Source organism: Bidens hawaiensis, unplaced genomic scaffold (assembly GCF_021521415.1).
Source record: "Bidens hawaiensis isolate Kalapana, Puna unplaced genomic scaffold, B.hawaiensis_p1.1 tig00085611_1, whole genome shotgun sequence".
Taxonomy (NCBI): Eukaryota; Viridiplantae; Streptophyta; class Magnoliopsida; order Asterales; family Asteraceae; genus Bidens; species Bidens hawaiensis.
The window spans coordinates 1-20,790 of NW_027504155.1; the positions used below are offsets into that span (position 1 = coordinate 1).

At 39.3% G+C, this 20,790-nt stretch overlaps 2 protein-coding genes across 3 annotated transcripts; one reads left to right on the forward strand and one right to left on the reverse strand.

Moving 5' to 3' along the window:
- Positions 1-8,869: 8,869 nt before the first annotated feature.
- Positions 8,870-13,419, forward strand: LOC143607707 (REF/SRPP-like protein At3g05500). Its single transcript, XM_077083062.1, has 4 exons — positions 8,870-8,920; positions 9,044-9,229; positions 10,563-10,570; positions 12,882-13,419. Exons 1-4 carry the CDS (start codon positions 8,870-8,872, stop codon positions 13,294-13,296), a joined length of 660 nt encoding a protein of 219 aa, XP_076939177.1. The 3' UTR covers positions 13,297-13,419.
- A 1,463-nt stretch (positions 13,420-14,882) lies between these two features.
- Positions 14,883-18,625, reverse strand: LOC143607706 (uncharacterized). Of its 2 annotated transcripts, XR_013149023.1 has the most exons (3): positions 15,665-18,625; positions 15,295-15,466; positions 14,883-15,186 (listed from the first exon to the last, which is right to left on the reverse strand). XR_013149023.1 is itself a non-coding variant. In XM_077083061.1 (2 exons), the coding sequence occupies exons 1-2, from the start codon at positions 18,623-18,625 to the stop codon at positions 15,425-15,427; spliced, it is 3,003 nt and encodes a 1,000-aa protein (XP_076939176.1). In that variant the 3' UTR covers positions 14,883-15,424. The 2 variants fall into 2 exon arrangements, 1 of the variants encoding a protein (XP_076939176.1); XM_077083061.1 differs by having other exon boundaries at positions 14,883-15,466.
- Between the last annotated feature and the right edge of the window lie 2,165 nt (positions 18,626-20,790).

Sequence of the window (20,790 nt, forward strand, 5' to 3'; positions counted from 1 at the left end):
GTATTTGCGGCATCCCAGACCCGGCATCCTTCCACACGCGGCTCATCCCAAGCATCACCATCCCAGATTCCGCGAAGCGATAAACCGGAGTCTGGATCTGGGAGATCTTGGCGAACCATTCCGCCTCCTGATAATTGGAGGCGTGAAGGTTAGGGAGTGCCCTCCCATTCTTGAACGTCATCGCGATGGGGACGACGCGAGCGGAGAGGTAGAAAAACTCCCGCTTCCAAGAACGAAGACTACGCTCAGTAGCGCAGATCTTCAACCCCTTGATCCGAGTAACAAGGGTATACCAGCCCTGGATGCACCTCCAGGTGTAGAAGGTCATCAGACGGTCGACGCGGGGCTCGATGTCCAAAATACGGCACACCCATTCGAAATAGCGAACTTTAGCAGTCGCCATTGGGTGCACCTCCGTCAAATAAACACCATGTTTCTCCAGAACACGGTACACGAACTTCGTTAATGGGAATCTTAGATTCCCATATAGGAAGAACGAAGCGTAAACCCCTATCTTGCCCTTAGGGGCATCGTACACCGTCTGGTTGGGCTCCGGAAACTCTGGCTCATACGGCTCCAGCATGAACTTCTTGACGATGTAATGGTATACATCGACAGAAAGAGTACACTGGCACTCGCCAGCAGTACTCTTAACCTCAGGATCATGAGTAGAAGAAGACATTTTTTAAATGTTAAAGAAAGCGGTTTCAGGAGAATGCTCGCCAGAAAAGATGAGTATTCGCCGGAAATCGCTTAAAAGGAAAAGAAGAGTGAAGCGAAGGTATGGGATGAGATACACCCTCTCCCCCCTTATATACTCATCGCAATGAATGTGATGAATTTAATGCGGAGGAGAGAGAGAGCGCAGGTGCAATGAAACGGCGACACGTGTGGATAAAGCAAGCTGGCAACAGGTATCGGAATGGCGCGTGACATGAAACTCGCGCCCACAGCGCCTGAAAAAGCGTCCTGATTGACCACATGCTGTCACGTCGTCATAACTTCCTGCACGTCCTGAAACCGTCAGAAGACGCCAACGTCCCTTCAACCGTTTGGATTGTCCTTATCCTTTCACCAACTCTCCGAATTCCAAAAAGATTCAAAAATAAGAGGGAATATACCCCCTTACCTTGGAAAACAAGAAACCGTAAGACAAGTGCGGGTACAGTGTCAAGGCGAAACCCTTCACATACTTAGCACCTGCAGGGAATTGAAACCAAGAAGGATCTTATGGGCCATGCTTGCGGAAAGAGAAATAGCACCCCCGCATGGCGGGAACGTTGAGAACTAGATTGTTTGAAGCTTCAAGGTGGAATTGGTTGTTTAACATAACTGATCACTATGTCAAACTACCAAAACCTCGTGGAGAATCTACACAAGTGAAACTCAACGCTCCCGACTTGCGAGGAGGTTACACACCTACCCGCATCATACCCAAAGATCAGGCAGAAAAGTCGGGAATTTCTGCAAGTGACATTAGGAAAACTGCGGGAAGAATCCCCACGGAAAACCTTAAAAAACGAAAAACCCTTTTCAAAACCCCTTGCTTAAAGTCCAAAAGTTCCCCTCATTAACAATTCATGAGAAGAACAATGGACTGGGGGGACTTGAAGAGGTAGGTCCCAGCAAAGCCATGTTGGACCCGCAAGACTCACCTTGAAGAGGGACGTCTGCGTAAAGACCAACTGGATCCGCAGGACCCACCATGCTCAGAGAGATGAAGACCTTACACGCAGTAAGCCAGCTGTTCCCGCAGGAAAGCCTCCCTTGGTAAAGTACCCTGCCTGTTCCCGCAGCTGCAGATACAAGCCAAGAAGGAGGGCTACCCGCACTAACAGTAAGGCTACACGCATAAGGCACTAACTCTTATACTTCAGTAATGTCACCTGAAGAAGGAATGAGCAGGGCGGGAATATTCCCGCCCAAAAGAGCCAGTCCGTACGCTTCTAGAAGATCTTTTGTACTATACCTACCAAGGTATGGACAAATAGACAAGATCTGGCAAAAGCAACCCATGAACCAATCACAGGGTGACAGCTCACCGACAATAGTACGAGGAGCAGCACGCTCCAGTACAAAATGTCACTATCAGCCGCTGCCTACCCACCAACTCCCATCGTGGCACGAACATAGCCCGTAGTTGGTGGAAAAGGAATATTATACAGCTGGCCGTACCTGCTTGGAAACCTACCTTCGGCTATAAATACTCCAACACCTTGGAACGGTATCATCATCTTATCTTCTCTCTAGCTATTTCTCTCGATATACACTTATATTCAGAGCAATCTAGTCTGATTCTTACGCCGGAGGGTGGTCACAAGGAGGAACCCTCCCCCCCCCCCCTTCTCAGTGACGAGCTCACGGTGTCTGTTTTGCAGGTTGAGAAGAATAACCATCTTTGCTGGACCTAACCCTCGTGGGAAACATCTACTTAACCCTAAGATTATCCTTAATCTGCCGGGGTCATTTAGTGTTTCTTCACTTTGATTTTTGGAAAACAAAATGAACATTTATATATATAAAAAAAATAGTACATATGAATGGAACATCTAATAAAAGTTGAGTTATATTGGAGAGACAAAAAAGGCTTTAAATGACTTTATGAAATACGTAATAAACTTACTATTAAGTGAAATTTTTCGTTGTGTTAGATATATGCTTAAAATGTATGCATATGTTAAATTTTCTTTATTTGTTTGTAGTAAACAATTTGATTCAATAAATTCTTAAGTATCAAGAATACACTAAAACTTTGATATACAGGTGCGCCTTTATATCGCATTCTCAAATGCATCCTTTATTTTTATCGCATGATTTGAATTGTTATCTTCGTTTCTCCTTAAATGAGGTGACTTTTTTGATATCTTAAGTTGTATGTTATAGGATCGCGAAACCTCTCTAACTAACATACGATACAATTGAACTTCACGAATACCAATAGGCAGCAGAGGGGAAGAAGCACTACACCTAGGAATCAACAACACTAAAACTTTGTTATAAATTATCCCTTTCTTTAACAGGCTTGGGACTAAAAGAATGGTTGGGACAACAAACAGTGCTCCATATATTGTTTGTTGGTGAAAAGTGAAAACAATTTTTGTGTTACTGTTTACTTTTTTCTATTCCGTGTAACAAGAATATTAGTTTTTGTTGGGTATCATGTATTTGAATCTTTACATTTCTTTATTTCTTTGTTGTTTTTTTGTAGAAATTGACACGGTTATTGGGACATGTTGTACGTTTTGGCAATTTGGTTTTGGTGCCATGGTTTATTGATTACGAATGAATTTAATACGATTTACGGTTTCATGACCCCCCCCCCCCCCAAAAAAAAAGAAGAAGAAAGAAAAATGATGTTGATACGGTCAATACATATTAGGAAAATTAAACGAAAGCAGCATCAAGGCGGGTACCTTATTGAGATCTTGATATCAGTACCGGTATCAAACCAATACATTCAGTACTTGGTAATGTTAAAATTAAATATCGGTATTTTCATTAATGGTGCCGATCTCATCCCTATTCAAACCCTATGTGTGTTGTAGTTTCTTGCATTAAATTCACCCTTTATATTATGGGCGATTTTCTGTAAACCTACTTATTAAAACATGTTTAATCTTATGTTAGATGTTGGCCCTTAAAAGTCGTATCATGCCCCTTTTGACTATTTATTAGTGAAGAAACACTAACCGGACCCCGGGCAGATTACGGGTAACCTGGGGGTTAGATAGATGTTTCCCACGAGGGGTTGGACCCGGCAAAGATGGTTCTTCTGATAACCTGCAAAACAGACACCGTGAGCTTGTCACTGAGAAGGGGGGGTTCCTCCTTGTGACCACCCTCCGGCGTGAGAATCAGACTAGATTGCTCGTTAAATATAAATGTATATTAAGAGATTGCTAGAGCAGATATCAGGTATAATATGATGATAATATGATAAGATGAGATGATCATACCATTTGGGGTATTTATAGCCGAATGTAGGTTTCCAAGGAGGTGTGGCCGGCTGAATAGTATTCATGTTCTACCAACTGTGGCCTACGCACGTGCCCTGCTGGTAGTTGGTGGGTAGGCAGCGGCTGACAGTGACCAGGCCTGCTGTGTACTATTCCTTTTCCACCAACTGCCGGCTATGCACGTGGTATGGCAGGAGTTGGTGAGTAGGCAGCGGCTAATAGTGACATACAGTACAAGAGCATGATGCTCGCCATACTGTTGTCAATAAGCTATCGTATCTTTAGTCAGATCTTTTGCCCATACCTCGTCAGGTACAGTACAGAAGATCTTCCCGTATCGTACGGACTGGCTTAGTTGGGCGGGAGTATTCCCCCTCCCGCCTTTGTGCGGGATTGTTCCCGGCTTTGCTCATTCCTTCAGGTGACACTGAGTGATGAGAGCTAAGTGCCTTGTGCGTGTAGCCTTGCTGCGCGGGTGGCCTTCCCTGATGGCTTGTATCCGCAGCTGCGGGAACAGGCAGAGTCCTTCACCATTGGGAGGCATTTCCTGCGGGAACAGCTTGCGTACTGCGCGTAAGGACGTCACGTCTCTGAGCATGGTGGGTCCTGCGGATCCAGTTGGTTTCTGCGCAGACGTCCCTCTTCAAGGTGAGTCTTGCGGGTCCAACTGGGTTCTGCTGGGACCTACCTCTTCAATTAGGTATGGAGTTTTTCTATATTTATAAATAAAACTTCTGGAAGAGAAAATCTAGTGAAAAGAAAGTTGTAGAGGGATGGAGGCATGGACCAACATTTTTTAAACTAATATTCTTTTGTTTTTTTTTTTGTGTGTAGTTGTAATTTACTTATGTTTATTATTATTAGCAAAAAATTATTACATTTAAATTTTATATTAAAATATATGAAAAAGCTCTATAATAAGTTTATATCATGAATTTGATCATTTCATTATAGGTTTTCTCTATTCATTAGTAATTGATATTTTCTCTCACGAGAAATAGTATCGGTATTTTCTATTTAATAAAAATCATAAATTTCATAATGCTTTCGTCCTTAGTTCAAGAAATTACGACTGCGGTCTCTACTTTCCGCCCAACCATCACTTTTCATCCATGGAATAAATGTCCGTCAACTTTGAACATTGGTAGCTTTTTTAAATGATAATTTTACCCTTAAAACAATATTAAATAACAAGCCAACTCCCGCTTAGGAATACATCGAACAATCGTTGCCCGACGATCAATCACGTGTATAACAAGAGTAAAAGTCATTCATCAACTCTTACTTCAGCTCAAGACCACTCTATTATATAATTCAAGAAATCAGTAATTTTTAAATTGTTTTTCAATATTTTGAATTATAATATATGTATACATGATGTATATGAGAATCAGGTTATATAGTTTAAAAAATAATATTTCATATACACTTGTATTAACTTTAAAGTACTATATGCAACAACATAAAACTTCTCTAAAACGGGTCACCGCGTATCGCTGTGTAAAAACTAAAAACTCACTCTGCACACATCTCCCAGCCAGCCACTTTGCCCTGGGTAAAACAGTCAATTCATCCATACCGAAATCCCTGTAATTAATATACACCGGATGCAGAGTCCCAGTCCCACCAAAGTCATTCTAATGATCTTAAATGACATATATATTATCTTCAACCGCATTACATATCATACCCGCAATATTGCAAACTCTTCTTCCAAATTGCGCTTATTTTTTAAATCAATTTCTGGGTTTGATTTGTTTTCTGGTGAATTGAAATGGGTATTGTCACATCCCGACCAAAGGGGGCGGAACATGCCGGGGTGCAACGATTGCTCATAAGCGCATGACACTATTTAAAGCGACAATATTTAACAAACTCATTTCATTTCACAACATAGAAAATGTCACATAACCAAATATTCATAACTCAAATACAACAAAATATAACAAAATATAGCAAATCAAATATTGTTCATTTTTGCTAATATCCTAACGGTATTTGTGACGTTTTCTTCACCGAACTCCATAATCAACCTAGATGCAAACCTGTAACATTTCATAAAATAAAGTTTATCAACACAAAGGTTGGTGAGCAATTCATAAGTTTGAACAATAGATATATAGTATGAAAAGCCACAAAACTAGTATACAAAACCATAAATAATAGCTATAAACTTGGATAAATAGTTATCGCTAACAAGTTAGCGACACCCAACTATAAGGGGTTGCCAAATAGTTTAGGATTTTATAGTTATCGTTAATTGCATTACGTTAACGACACCTTGCCATGAGAGGTTGCCAAATGGTCTAGGATTTATAGTTCCACCATCCAAAAGCGATAAACACATAGTCAAATAAGCATTGAACACCAAATCGAGCAATTATTCAAGTAAGGTATACAACAACGTTTGTGGTTTAAGACCCAAGTATAAAACATTTAGTTTAGATAAGTTGAAATGTCACCCCCAAAATAAAATATAGAAAACGGGGTATGAAGTTACTCACGTTCAAATAATAAACTTGAAAGATTGATTATTTGGAGATTTGCCGGAACGACGAGTTTAACGTATGAAGCCTAAATAAAAGAAAGTTTTGGATTTAGAAAGGTTGTCTTGAAGATCTTTAAATAAAATAATTGTTGCAAAAACTAATCAATTAAAGTTCAAGGTTTAAAATGTAACTATTTAAGAATTTATAATAATAACCCTTTTAAAAAAATGTAAGTTTGTTCAAAACCGGGTTAAAGTATCTAACCTTAATATTTACTTAACCAATGTTAAGTAATAAGGTGGGGAAAATGCTAAAATGCAAGTTCCATTAGGCTAGAGATACTAAAACGGGTTTTTAACGAGTGTTCGGGTTGTTGGTTCGGGTCTTCACAAATGGTCAAACCCAAAGTCAACTTTCCAAAATATTAATTGTTATGAGATAACTCATTAAAACATACTAACACTTAACCAAGTATGTAGATCTATTGTTTAGAACTAACAACGCACGTTAAGCGAGTGTTCGGTTTTGTCGGTCCAAACTATGTTATGAGATCAAGTTGGATCCAACTATTCCAAGTACTTAAGAAAATAATTAAAATCAGTTTGTAAACTATTTTTTAAAGAAATATACAAGTCTTGATAGCTAAAAACACACTTGTGTGTCTTAAGCGAGTAAAAGTCGGTATAGTTCGGTTTGGTTCGGTCTCCATCTCACAAATAGTTCATAGATGGTTTCTACATGCCCAAATATCATAGAACTTGTATATTGGTTTATAAATGAAGAAAACTTAAATTTTACAACAAAAAAAAGTTAACTACAAGTCTTTTAAGCAAAAGTTTCGGTTTAGTTCGGTTTCCATCTCCCAACGAGTTCATAGATGGATTCCATATACTTAATATCAAAGAACTTGTAAAAATGATTTTTGAAACTCAAATCTAGCAACAAACATGTTTAAACAACTATTTTAACAAAACTAGTAAACAAAAGTTCGGTTTCCGGTTTGGACTAGTTTCGGTTAAACCGAGGTTAGTCTTATACAAACCCACACCATGGAACTTGTAAATAAGATGAACAAACTAAAGGGTTAGAAGTTTGTCATAAGTGATATGTATAATAAGTTATGTGTGTGTAAATATATATCAAGAACACGAAGTCCTCCATGAAGCCTTGCCTTATGACATTCGAAACTTAACCAACCAGAGTCGGTGAAGTAACAAATAAAGGAAACAAGGGGTGTGTATTATATATATGTTGTACCACCATATTCAACAGTTAGTAATGTTAGATGAACAAGTTAGAATGAAAGACTATAGTTAGTTTGACTTGAGAAGTCAAAACTTCAAGAATACATAAGAAATAACAACCTTGAATCTATGGAGTTTTGAGAGAGTTTTTGGAGATGTAGCAAGAGCAAAATGAAGAAGATGGGTGTGTATATATAGGGAATGAGTGAAGGGTTGGGTATAAAGATTCTTTTATGGTTTGCATAAAAATGGGTATGTTTAAATGGTCAAACAATGCATAATATAAAAAAACAATATTTTATATATTTTAAATGACAAGATCCAATATTTTATATATTTGAAATGTTCGGGTTACAAACGGGTCGGGTTTACATAACAAAAGTAACCCGAAATTGACGAATGTCACAGGTATCGATAAGACCTTCCAATTGCTAATCTTCTTGTTTTTCCTTCCTTTGTTTCTTGCTCTTTGCGGGTGTCCTCCTTTTATTTTTTAATGAAGCTTGGCCTTTAAAAAAAATGAAGGTGTGAGTTCTCACAACTTCACTTCAGTAACTTTTAAATTTTCAAAGTATTTATTCATGTATATTCCTTGATAAAATAATTCCCAGATTTACAAAAGAATAGTGGGGACGGTTTGAACACGTTCCATATTTGCGTGTGAGTGTAGATTGCCGGGAACTCCAATATTTACAATACACACCTTATATTCTCTTTGTATTTTTTGGGCTTAGCGGGGTGTCGGGCCTGTGGCCGTCGACTACTCTGCCATGCCCCAAAGACGGCCCTGGACCTAAGAATATTAGACGCGCAACCATAATTAATTTAAACATACTGTTAAAATTAGTATAGAGTAACAAGCATGGTTAGATAGATACCTACAGGTCAACGCTGAATGAACATTATATAATACGAACCACAAGTGTAGATAAAGTCAGTCATTAGTTAATCCTCAAACTTGAAAAATGTAAAGGGTTTGAAGGGACAATTAAAAATGGCAAGGGGTTATTTCAGCAATTTAGATTAATACTTCACACGCTTTCAACAGAAACAACTCTCTATAAATACAGATCCATCCATTGATCCATCAACAAAATACTTACCTTGAGATTCAACCAGCTCAATTCTTCAAATTAAATCAGCAAGCAGTTCTTGACTTGATAGTTAAAGTCTCTCGATCATGGCCGAAAACAATGTTCCTGTTACCACCAATTATCAATCGGAGATTGAGGTTCGTACTTATTTTCTTTTCTTATGATCAGTGTTTTAAAAACCGGCTCAAACCTAATTTGTACCTATATTTTTTCATTTCTTTAACTTTGGTTTTTTGATAACTTCTGTTAAACAGGTTGAGAGGGAGGAAGAACAGAGATTAAAGCACCTTCAATTTGTACAAATGGCAGCTCTTCATGCACTTCTTTACGCTTCCAAAGCCTACGCTTACGCCAAGAACAACTCCGGTCCACTTAAACCTCGAGTTGAGACCATGGAGGGCAAGCTAAAGACCGCGGTCGGTCCAACATATAATAAGTTCCATCATGTCTGTGACATCTGCCCCGATCCGACCCGACCCAGGTACCCGTTTCTCTGACCCGATCTCTTTCTTTTATGATTTAATATTTATTTATACTTATATTTTACTTTTAATAATAATATATTTTCCTTCCCGCCTCTTTCTCTCTCTTTCTTTCCGCCGTCCCGTCCCTCTTCTTCTCTCTTTCCGCCTTCTTTTCCCTCTTGTCGCCGTCCCGCCCTTAAGCCTTGTTTCCCTCTCTCCTTACTCTTTGCTGTCCTTTGTTCCTTCCCGCCTAAGGTCGTCTGCGCAGCCCCACGCGCCAGACTCCTTGCAAGGAAGCCTGCGTGAAGACCACCTGTTACTGCGATACGCGAGACGAACTGTCCCCGCAGCGCGCTAAGGATTTTAGTTCTTCCCGCGGCGCGCTATGGATACCGTTCTTCCCGCGACGCGCTAAGGAATATAGTTCTTCTCGCGACGCGCTTAGAATTGAAGTTCTTCCCGCGACGCGCTTAGAAATGTAGTTCTTTTCGCGGCGCGCAAAGGTTGGTTCTGTCTGCCTCCGCGCTCGCGCTCTCTTGACCTTCTGTGTCTGCCTTCGCGCTCCAGCTTTCTCGCGCTATGTCTTGAGTCTTTTCTTCTGTTTAATCCAGCCGTTTACTTTTGTGTTGTCTTATCTTCTGTGCTGTTGACCTAACCTGTCTTATGTCTGAAAAGCCACTTTTGGCGCAGCATGCGCACCAACCCCATTGGTTGGCAGAAAAAGTGACTGACATTATCTTTGGAGATCTGCTTTTTCCATGCTTGACCAGTACCTTTATCTGACCCTCCCATGCCTGTTTACTGTTCCCTGTCAGCTTTATCCTGCCCCCTGCAGCTGCCATATCTTTTGATATCTTTTGCTTTTGGAATCTTTTACTTTTTGGAGATCTTTTCCCCTTTTCTAGGGATTGTGTTCCCTAGGGTTTCTCTATAAATAATAATGTTATTCTTCTTAACACATCACACACAAACACTTAATTTAACCTCCTCCTTGCTCTCTCTGCCGTCTTCCTCTCTGCCTCCGTCTTCCTCCCTGTTCTGCCCTGCTTTTCCGGTAATATATATTATATATAATAATTTTCTTATTAATTATGCTAACTTATAATCAAGACTTAAAACAAATCATTAAAACAATAATCTTATTTATAGGTTAACTTGTGCTTGTTTAAAGTTGGTTCTTGCTTTATCTTACACCGCATCGTTTATCAAGTGAGTAATCTCGTACCTAATCCCTTTTTGCTTTTAATGTTTTGGGATGTTCATGTGTTCATACAAATTTAGAGTCTTAAACTGTTTATGAACTTTAGTCGCGCAGTATCCCATGTGTTGAGGACGTAGACTTGGCTGTTTATTTGTATGTGTGGATCATTAACCGTCTTGTCGGTCTATTCCGCAGTTCTCATGGTACCATTAGATGAACACGGGAGAACTATCGTTTATGATTTTCTCTTTTGTTTACACTTGCACAGTCTTTCTTGTTTGTGAGCTCAATTGTGAGCACTGGCAGTCTATGAATCTTAGAGTTGGTCCCGATCGGATTACACCCTTGTTGAAAACCAGACATACACATGTTGCGCGCAGATTTATTGTTATCTATGTATTGTATTAAACTTGATTTCTCACCAACACGCAAGTGTTTGACGTTTTATTTTAACACATGTTCAGGTTTGCAGTAGCTGTTTTGGAGCTTGTGGACACGTAGGAAGTTTTCTTTATTTTGGACCTAGATTAAAATGTATCAAGACAAGTTTTTGCTGTTCGAATATTATGATTTATAATATATTGATTTATGATGATTTATGTTATCTTGTTTACTTTGCGCGTGCGCGAATGAATATATTTATTAAATATTGACACCCAATAGTGTCACGAGTAATGAAACAATATGTGGCGCCCCGATGTATAATCCGCCTTTGGTCGGGGTGTTACAATGTCCCAGCTAAGTTCCATCATGGCAAGCTAAACACCTCGCCATGCATGCGCGCTCAACTCCGCGCCATGCATGCGCGCTCAACTCCGCCATGCATGCGCGCTCAACCCCCCGCCATGCATGCGCGCTCAACCTCGCCATGCATGCGCGCTCAACTCCCCGCCATGCATGCGCGCTCAACCTCGCCATGCATGCGCGCTCAACTCCCCGCCATGCATGCGTGCTCAACTCCCCTCCATGCATGCGCGCTCAACTCCGCCATGCATGCGCGCTCAACCCCCCGCCATGCATGCGCGCTCAACTCCCCGCCATGCATGCGCGCTCAACCCCGCCATGCATGCGCGCTCAACCCCCGCCATGCATGCGCGCTCAACCCTTCACCATACATGCACCGAAAGCTCTCGCATAACGTATGTTAGCCTAATAATATCCCAAACGGCCACGCGCCAAACATAAAGGTGGGGAGCCTAATAATATCCCAAACGGCCACGCGCCAAACATAAAGGTCGGGAGCCCAATAATATCCCAAACGGCCACGCGCCAAACATAAAGGTCGGGAGCCCAATAATATCTCACATGGCCACGCGCCAAACATAAAGGTCGGGAGCCAAATAATATCCCACATGGCCACGCGCCAAACATAAAGGTCGGGAGCCTAATAATATCCCACATGGCCACGCGCCAAACATAAAGGTCGGGAGCCTAATAATATCCCAAACGGCCACGCGCCAACGTAGGTTGGGCACACCTCATAATTTGCCCGAGGATGGGAACCTTGTAATACATCCACTTTTAGTTGATATGTTTTTGCAGGTTCGGCTACGAGTCGCACAAGCACATATGACATTATTATTATTATCTGGCCGTTTGTGCCTCCATTATTATTTTGAAGACAAGCCGGGATAGTCATCCTGCGTAGAAGAGCCCCTTGGGCCAGTCATTATCATCATATTATAGCTCATAAGCCCCAACTCGCGCATGCTTCGTTATTTTATAGCTCGTAAGTCGCCTCGCGCGCAAGCTTCATTATTTTTATAGCTCGTAAGCTGTCTCGCGCGCAAGCTGCATTACATTATTATCGAGATGCGCACTCTATCTTTTATCAGGCCCCGCGCCACTACTGTTATGATGCGTGCTATATCTTATTCATGCCAGTGCGCCATTATTATCATAAGGATCACAACATGTCACCATCATGGAGGAAACCTCTCAAAACTCAAAGACAATAAAGACAAGGCCGAAGAAAGAGGAAAAACCGCCTTATCATAAGGATCACAACATGGCACGCCTAGGAGCAACACTGGACTTGGGGGGCTTGTAGGGGTATGGTACTAAACCCGGCTTACGACCTTAATTTATTATGTCTAGCTTATTTTATTATATGGACTAATACAATATTATTGGGCTGAGGGGGTTTTGTGGAGGTAACCCTAACTGGGCTAGGCCCATTAGGGTACCATGATGGTGGCCATGAGGCTCCCTATATAAGGAGGTCTCCACCTCCTTATTAAGGGTTGGAGGTTCTCAATAAGAGCCACCACCATAACCATTTTTGTGTCTGTAAAACAAGAGATCCTTGAGATTTCTTAGCAGTCACCTCCACACCCCCAAAAACCATTGCAGATCTTAAGCTACCGGAGAAGAAGATCGAGTCGTGGTTCGTTCATCTCGAAGACCGGGGAACACCGTCATGGATCAGGTCAGATTTATTTCATGTTTCTACAATCGCAAATTAGACGAGTCCGTTAACAAGTTCGATACCCAAGTCCAGCCTTTTGTGAAACAAGTTTCAGCTAAAACCAACAACCTGTCTCAAGAGGTCAAAACCGCGTATACTAAGCTTGAACCGGCTGCTATAGGGCTGTTTACGAAATACGAGCCAGTGGCTGAGTGGTATGCTGCCTCGGCCTGGCAGTCTTTGAACCAGCTCCCAGTCTTCCCCAAGGTGGCTAAGGTGGTGGTGCCCACTGCGGCTTACTGTTCAGACAAGTATAACCAGACCGTGCAGCAGACGGCTGAGAAAGGGTACAAGGTTTCTAGTTATCTTCCATTGGTGCCGGCCGAGAGGATTGCGAAGGTGTTCAACCCGGTTGGACCGCAAGCAGAGCCGGTAGCATAGTAGTTAAGGTTGTAATGTATGATTAGTTATTGTGTGAATATTGTATTGGTTTATTTATGTTTTACTATGTGGTATTACTTTTGTTTTCAATATAATTTTGTTATGTTGGTTGTGAGTTGCTAATGAATGTATTAAAAAAAAGTTATTTATTTGATTCCTTTCAAAGGTTGTTTGGAAAACAAAATGTATAAATGAAGAGAAAATGAGTGTTTTAAGGGATGAATAAAAATCTGGTTTGGAGCCGATTAATCGAACCGAAGTACTTGAAAAAAACTAATCGAACCGAACTACTTTTTTAACTAAACTAATCGAACCGAACTATATTTTTAACAAAACTGATTGAACCAAACTACTTTTTTTAAACAAAACTAATCGAACCAAACTAGCTTTTTAACAAAACTTGTCGAACAAAACTACTTTTTGTTCGATTAGTTTTAAGTACTTCGGTTCGATTAGTTGTTAAAAAAAAGTAGTTTGGTTCGATTAGTTTTATTTAAAAAAGTAGTTCGTTTCTATTAGTTTTGTTAAAAAAAAAGTAGTTTGGCTTTGATAAGTTTAGTTAAAAAAATTGTTTGGTTCGATTAGTTTGGTAAAAAAAAGGTAGTTAGGTTCGATTAGTTTTTGTTAAAAAATTAGTTCGGTTCGATTAGTTGTTAAAAAGTAGTTTGGTTCAATTAGTTTTGTTTACAAAGGTAGTTTGTTTCGATTAGTTTTGTTTAAAAAGTAGTTCGTTTCTGTTAATTTTGTTAAGAAAGTAGTTTGCCTTTGATTAGTTTAGTTAAAAAAAATAGTTTAGTTCGATTAGTTTGGTTAAAAAAAAGTAGTTCGGTTCGATTAGTTTTTGTTAAACAAAGTAGGTCGGTTTGAATAGTTTTTGTTAAAAAAGTAGTTCGATTAGATTAGTTTTTGTTAAAAAAAAGTAGGTCGGTTTGATTAGTTTTGTTAAAAAAGTAGTTCGGTTTTATAAGTTTTTGTTAAAAAAAGTAGTTCAGTTCGATTAGTTTTGTTGAAAAAAGTAGTTCGGTCCGATAAGTTTTTGTTGAAAAAGTATTTTGATTCGATTAGTTTTGTTAAAAACATAGTCTAGCTCGATTAGTATTTTAAAATATAATATGGAGAGGGAAATTTATAATGAGTGACTAAAACTGAGCATGACTACAAACCACTGAAACTCAGAGAATATTATGAAAGAGCATATTGGTAAGTCCAACTTTGAAACTAATCGATACTTTTTGAAACGAAAAATATTATTAATTGATATTTTTTTCACGAGCCATCGTTCAAAATCTATAAAGCTTTTGAAACGAAAAATAGACCATCGTTTATTTAATAAAATCATTTCATAATACTTTCATTCTTAGGTTTAAAAATTACGGCTATGGTCTCTACTTTCCACTCAATAATTTTACCGTTAAAAAACAATACTAGTTACCAACCCAACTCCCGCATAGAAATACGTCGAACAATCGCTGCCCAACAATCAAGACCACTCTACTATATAATTGAAGAAATCAGTAATTTTTAAATTGTTTTTTTATATTATGAATAATATTTCATATACACTTGTATTAGCTTTAAAGTACTAACATGCAACAACAGAAAACTTCTCTAAAACGGGCCATGTTCGTATCGCTGTGTAAAAACTAAAAACTCACTCTGTACATATCTCCAAGCCACTTTGCCCAGGGTAAAACTGTCAATTCATCCGTACCTAAATTCCTGTAAATAATATACACCAGCTGCAGAGTCCCAGTCTCACCACAGTCCTTCTTATGATCTTAAATTACATATATACCCCTTCATTAAGCTGGTATTTCTGTGAGACTTGAGTGCTTTATCAAAATATATGAGGAGCTCAAACTGGTAGATTTGCTGTCATAGCCGCCACCTCTACACGCATCGATAAGAAATGCCACATCAGCATTGGTCATGAAAATTTTCAGGTGGGTCGTTATAAAATACAAAAAGAAACATATATGTGATTACAGTTATGTTTACCGTAACTGAAAGTGGAGCGCGTTGACAAATATAACCTCACAAGGGCATTGCTTCATCTTTCTGCCAAGCTGACATGGACCGCTAATGCTATTCGAGCAAAAATGCTGCCCACCGAGTTAACTCAGATTTCCTACTTCTCGTTTGTGTGGTTGTAAGAAAGCCACTGAATATCCTGTTCACATACCAAAACTTTTTTAATTTCAATTATAAAGAAAAATATTATATATAACTATCAACCAAATACCTAAAAGAAACCTAAACAGTTCATAAAGACAAATCTTTTGGTCAATAATCGATGATCGGTAACAATTAGAAACAAAGTTGCAACTTTTAAAACGTTAAACAAACACGCGATTAGAGAAACATGTACCGTGTAACAAAGGCTGTGAGATAACTGAATCGCATCCTCCCATCGGTTGACTTTTATAAGACCTTTGACCAGGTTGACCAAAACACTAAATTCAGGAATACCGCCTTTACTTATCATATGCGCGTATAACTCAAAAGCTTTCTCGACCCTATGTGAAACCAAAAGACTCTCGATCATTGAAAAGTACAAATTCTTATTAACCGAAGAAGATAACGAGTCGATTTCTTTAAGTAACTCCAAAGCCACTTCCAACTTTCCTGCCTTTCTATAACTATCAACCAAAAGTTTATAAACTGGAATAACTGGCACAAAATCATACTCACTTATATTATCTAACAAACCGATACTAACCAAAAACTCCTGATTAAACCCTTCAATAACCTTCCGATAACCCGCCATATGTTTGGGCCAATACGTCAGCTTCATCTCTTCCAAAAGCCCATGGGCCTCATCCAATAGGCCCGAAGCACAACAATGATGAATCAAAACACTATAAGTAACATAATTTGGTGCACATTTTTTACTACTCATTTGTTTAAAAATTTCAAGACTTTTATCCACCTTACCTATTATTCCATATCCATTAATCATAGCCGTGTAAGTAACAACATTCGGTTTACACCCTTTTGTCTCCATCATTTCCATGAGCCGATAAGCTTCGTCTGTCTTCCCGACTTTACAAAGCCCGTCAATCATTTCCGTGTAAATTACAACATTAGGCGGGCAAGAATCTTCAAGCATCTTAGATAATACCCGTGAAGCAAGATCCAAACGATTATCTTTAAACATTTTATCAATCATAGCCCCGTAAGTGAAAACATTTGGATTATATCCATTTTCACACATTTTCAAATACACGTCTTCCGCTTCCTCTAGCTTCCCGTCTTTTAGCAACCCGTCAATAAGAGCATCATACACAATATGATTAGGTTCACAACCTTCATTAGACATCGCATCCAAAAGTTTGACCGCTTGGTCAACTTTATGCGCTTTACACAAACCGTCAACCAAAGCTCCATATGTTACAACGTTTGGGTCCCACGTGTTGCTTTCTGATCCTTTAAAGTACATATCTACATCAGGGATTTCTTGACCCTTCATTCTTGTGTAGATTTGCAATGCTTTCTCGATTTCACCGATTTTACAATGACCATCGATTAGAGCCGTGAGTGTGACAACGTTTGGAGAGCAACCACATGATAACATCACCTCAAACAACTCATTGGCTTCGGTTATTTTATTAGCTTTAAGATAAGCATGTATAAGTGCAGTATAAGTGACCACATTTGGAGCACAGCCGTTTGTAACCATTTCATCAAACCAAATACGCGCTTGCAGAATTAATCCCGCTTTACAAAAGGTATCAATCAGCATTGTATACGTATGAACGTTTGGAACGACACCATTCTTTTTCATTTCTTTAAATAACCAAAACGCCTTCTCAAACTTAGTGGCGTCACACAAAAAGCTAATTACTTTATTATACGTACTATTATCAGGTACAAAACCATTTTTCATCATTTCTTGAATAACATTATAAGCTTTCTCAAACTTCCCGGCCCCACAAAGACATTGAGCATAATTACTAACATTGACTTTATTCAACACAAATCCACCCTCTATCATTTGACCATAAGCCATTTCAGCCAAATTTAAATTATCAGAGCTCGGCATCTCGTTGTTTCCACAAATCCCACCAATAAAAATGTTGTAAATTACATAACTAGGCCGCACACCGTATTTACCCGTATCTCTAACCAACTTATAAGCATAAGCAAAATCTCCTGACTTACAAAAGGCATGAACTAAAGAATTATATATTTTAGGGCTCGGGTAACACCCTTCGGCAATCATCATACTAAGAATTCGCTTGCATCTACCCAACTTTCCTTTATTCAAACACCCACAAAGCAATGTCCTATAAGTAATAACATTAGGATAACAAGAATCACACCTCATTCGGTTCAAAAACTCCATAGCTTCTTCAAAATACGAACCCTCACACAACCCGCCAATCATTCTTGTATATAACACCGTATCGATAACAAACTTTCCTTTCTTAACCATATCAAGCGCATCCCTCCATTTCCCAACTTTACACAAAGAATAACCAAAAGAACCCAACATATGTACATCCATTTCATAACCTAAATCACTCATTTCCCGATAAACAAGATCAGCTGAATCTAATCTACCCGCTTCAAGAAAAACTTGAACTAAAGCATTATAAGTCATTCGAGAAGCTTTCAATCCAAAATCTTTAAGCCTACCGAGCTCCTCGAGCGCTGCATTCCACGACCCGTTTCGACAATACTTTCGAATCAAAACATTAAGCAGCTTTCCAAGTATTATATCATCATCATCCTTAATCTCCCTCAAAAAACTATCGGGTATTCTACCATTATCGCATCTCATTACATCTAATAAAGCATCATACACCGCTATCGAGTGACTATACCCGATTTGTCTACCCGCCCATATAAAAAACTTTACACCTAATTCAGCATTTGGAAGCAACTTCAACACATCAACCACTAATGACTCACTCAATTTCTCCCTAAACTTACCAAGAAACTTATGGGATTTGTTCCTAAACTCCACAATATTATCTTTAACCGCATTACATATCATACCCGCATCCGAACACTCACAAGATTCAACCTTTTTATCCGATAACGTACCCTGCAAGACTGCAAACTCTCCTTCCAAATTGGGCGTATTTTGTAAATTAATTTCTGGGTTTGAACTGTTTTCAGGTGAATTGAAATGGGTATCGATCAAACCCTCTAATTGATCACTGGATGAAGTGTTGATTGATTTCTTGAAGATGGTGTATAATGAAGCTTGGCGGGAAAATTTGGGGAAAAAATTAGAGTTTGGTGTTTGAGAAATTGAAGTGGTGAATGAAGAAGATAGATTATTTGGAATATGGAGATAAATCTTTAGCAGGGTTCGTTTCATTCTGTGGAAAATTGATATTTTTGGATTTATGGAATTAGGGTTTATAAAAGAGTTTATGAACACCGGAGTATTATCTATTTTTCACAAATTTCTACATGTTTTTAATGTTATATTTTTTTAAATGTTAATATTGCTTGATAATTTTTAAGTGAGCCTGATGAGGAACGGCCTGTTGTTTAAGGCCATGGTTGGTTTAGACTGTGGGTGCAAGCAAGCTGAGCCAAGTCGAGCCCGAGCTCGGCTCATTTAATATGCATAGAGCTCGAGATTAGCTCGGTTCGATCTCTATACCTGAAGCTCGAGTTTGGCTTGTGAGTAGTTTTTCAAATTCGAGTTCGGATCGGGCTCGACTCGTTTATTGTTTCTTAATTAATTTTTATGTCTATAACTGTTTATATATATATATATATATAGATATATATATATAGATCTTGCGAGAAGTGATATTACAGCGAGAACTGTGAGAAGTGAAGGTGTAACTCCATTAATCCATATTTTCACTCCCTTTCTTATTGTGTAGGTACATATGTACGTGTGTATGTACGTAATTTTGTATATGTGTATGTATGTTTGTATGTGTGTAGGTATGTAGGTTTGAATGTGGCTCGGTACGTTTGTATTTGTGTAGGTAGGTTTGAATGTGTGTAGGTACGCACGTATATGTGTGTAGGTAGGTTTAAATGTGTGTAGCTAAGACATAAATATAACCAACCTACATACATGTAGGTAACATCATAAGAAAAAGAGTGAAATTAGGGATTAATGGAGTTGCACATTCACTTCTCGTACTTCTCGCTGTAATATCACTTCTCGCAAGATCTATATATATATAATATATATATATATATATATATATAATTTAATATTTAACTTAATATATATTATATAAGGGATTTGATTGTCACAAACATCGAATCATATCTTATTAAATCCAAATCACAATTGTTTTAACCAAAGAACAATACAAGAGTTCGAATAAACACAAAACTGAATCAAACGAACAACAAATTCAGACTTAAAACAACGATCTGATCAAACATACGAATACCATCAGAACCACAAAAGAGTTAGACAAGAACTATCAACATGAAGATGCCTAAATCAAATGTGATTATAAGAGATAAAACCTGATAGTTAACGATTGATGATAGTTGTGGTGTACATTACACAGGCTGGTCGAGATCAAAACAATGGTGATTGAGACGTTGACTGTAGGGGTATGATATTAAACCCGGTTACAATCCTAAATTTATTATATTTGGTTTGTTTTATTATATGGGCTAATACATTTGTTATTGGGCTGAGGAGGTTTGTGGAGGTAGCCCTAATTGGGCTAGGCCCATTAGGGTATCATGATGGTGGCCATGAGACTCTATATAAGGAGGTCTTCACCTCCTTATCATGGGGTCATGCTCAGTAGGTGCCACCACCAGTTTTTGTGTCTGTGAACAAGAGATCTTCAAGATCATCTTAGCGGTCACCTCCACACCCCCAAAACGCCACTGCAGATCGCGAGCAGCCGGAGGAGAGGATCAGCAGACCAGGATGCGGTTCATTCATCTCGAAATCCGTGGAAGCTCCGTCATGGGTCAGGTCAGATTCCATTTCGTGCTTCGACATTGGCGCCATCCGTGGGACCGCAATGAACCACACTGGCCTCTCTTCTCGGCCCTCCGATCCGTTCATCAAAATCTCAGGAAGAACCATCAAGCTTTTGGGGGAAACCCTTAGATCTATGTTTTCAGATCTGGAAAATACTTCCAGATCTGGAAGATGCAGGAGGAAACCACCAAGCTTTTGGGGGAAATCCTTAGATCTGTGTTTTCAGATCTGGAAAATACTTCCAGATCTGGAAGAAACAGGAAGAAAACAACGAGCTTTTGGGGAAAACCCTCAGATCTGGGTTTTCAGATCTGGGTTCGTCCGAGCAGCAGCCACACCTCATATTCATAGGTTTATAAACCCTATCAGATCTGTTGGTTTTACATAAAACCTACCTGATGTGGATATTCAAAACCTTTGGGTCGCGCGCGCGCCCAGGCAATTACTCTGCGCCTCAGCGGGTCGCGCGCGCGGCGCCCAGGCAATTACTCTGCGCCACAGCGGGTCGCGCGCGCGCCCAGGCAATTACTCTGCGCCTCAGCGGGTCGCGCGCGCGCGCCCAG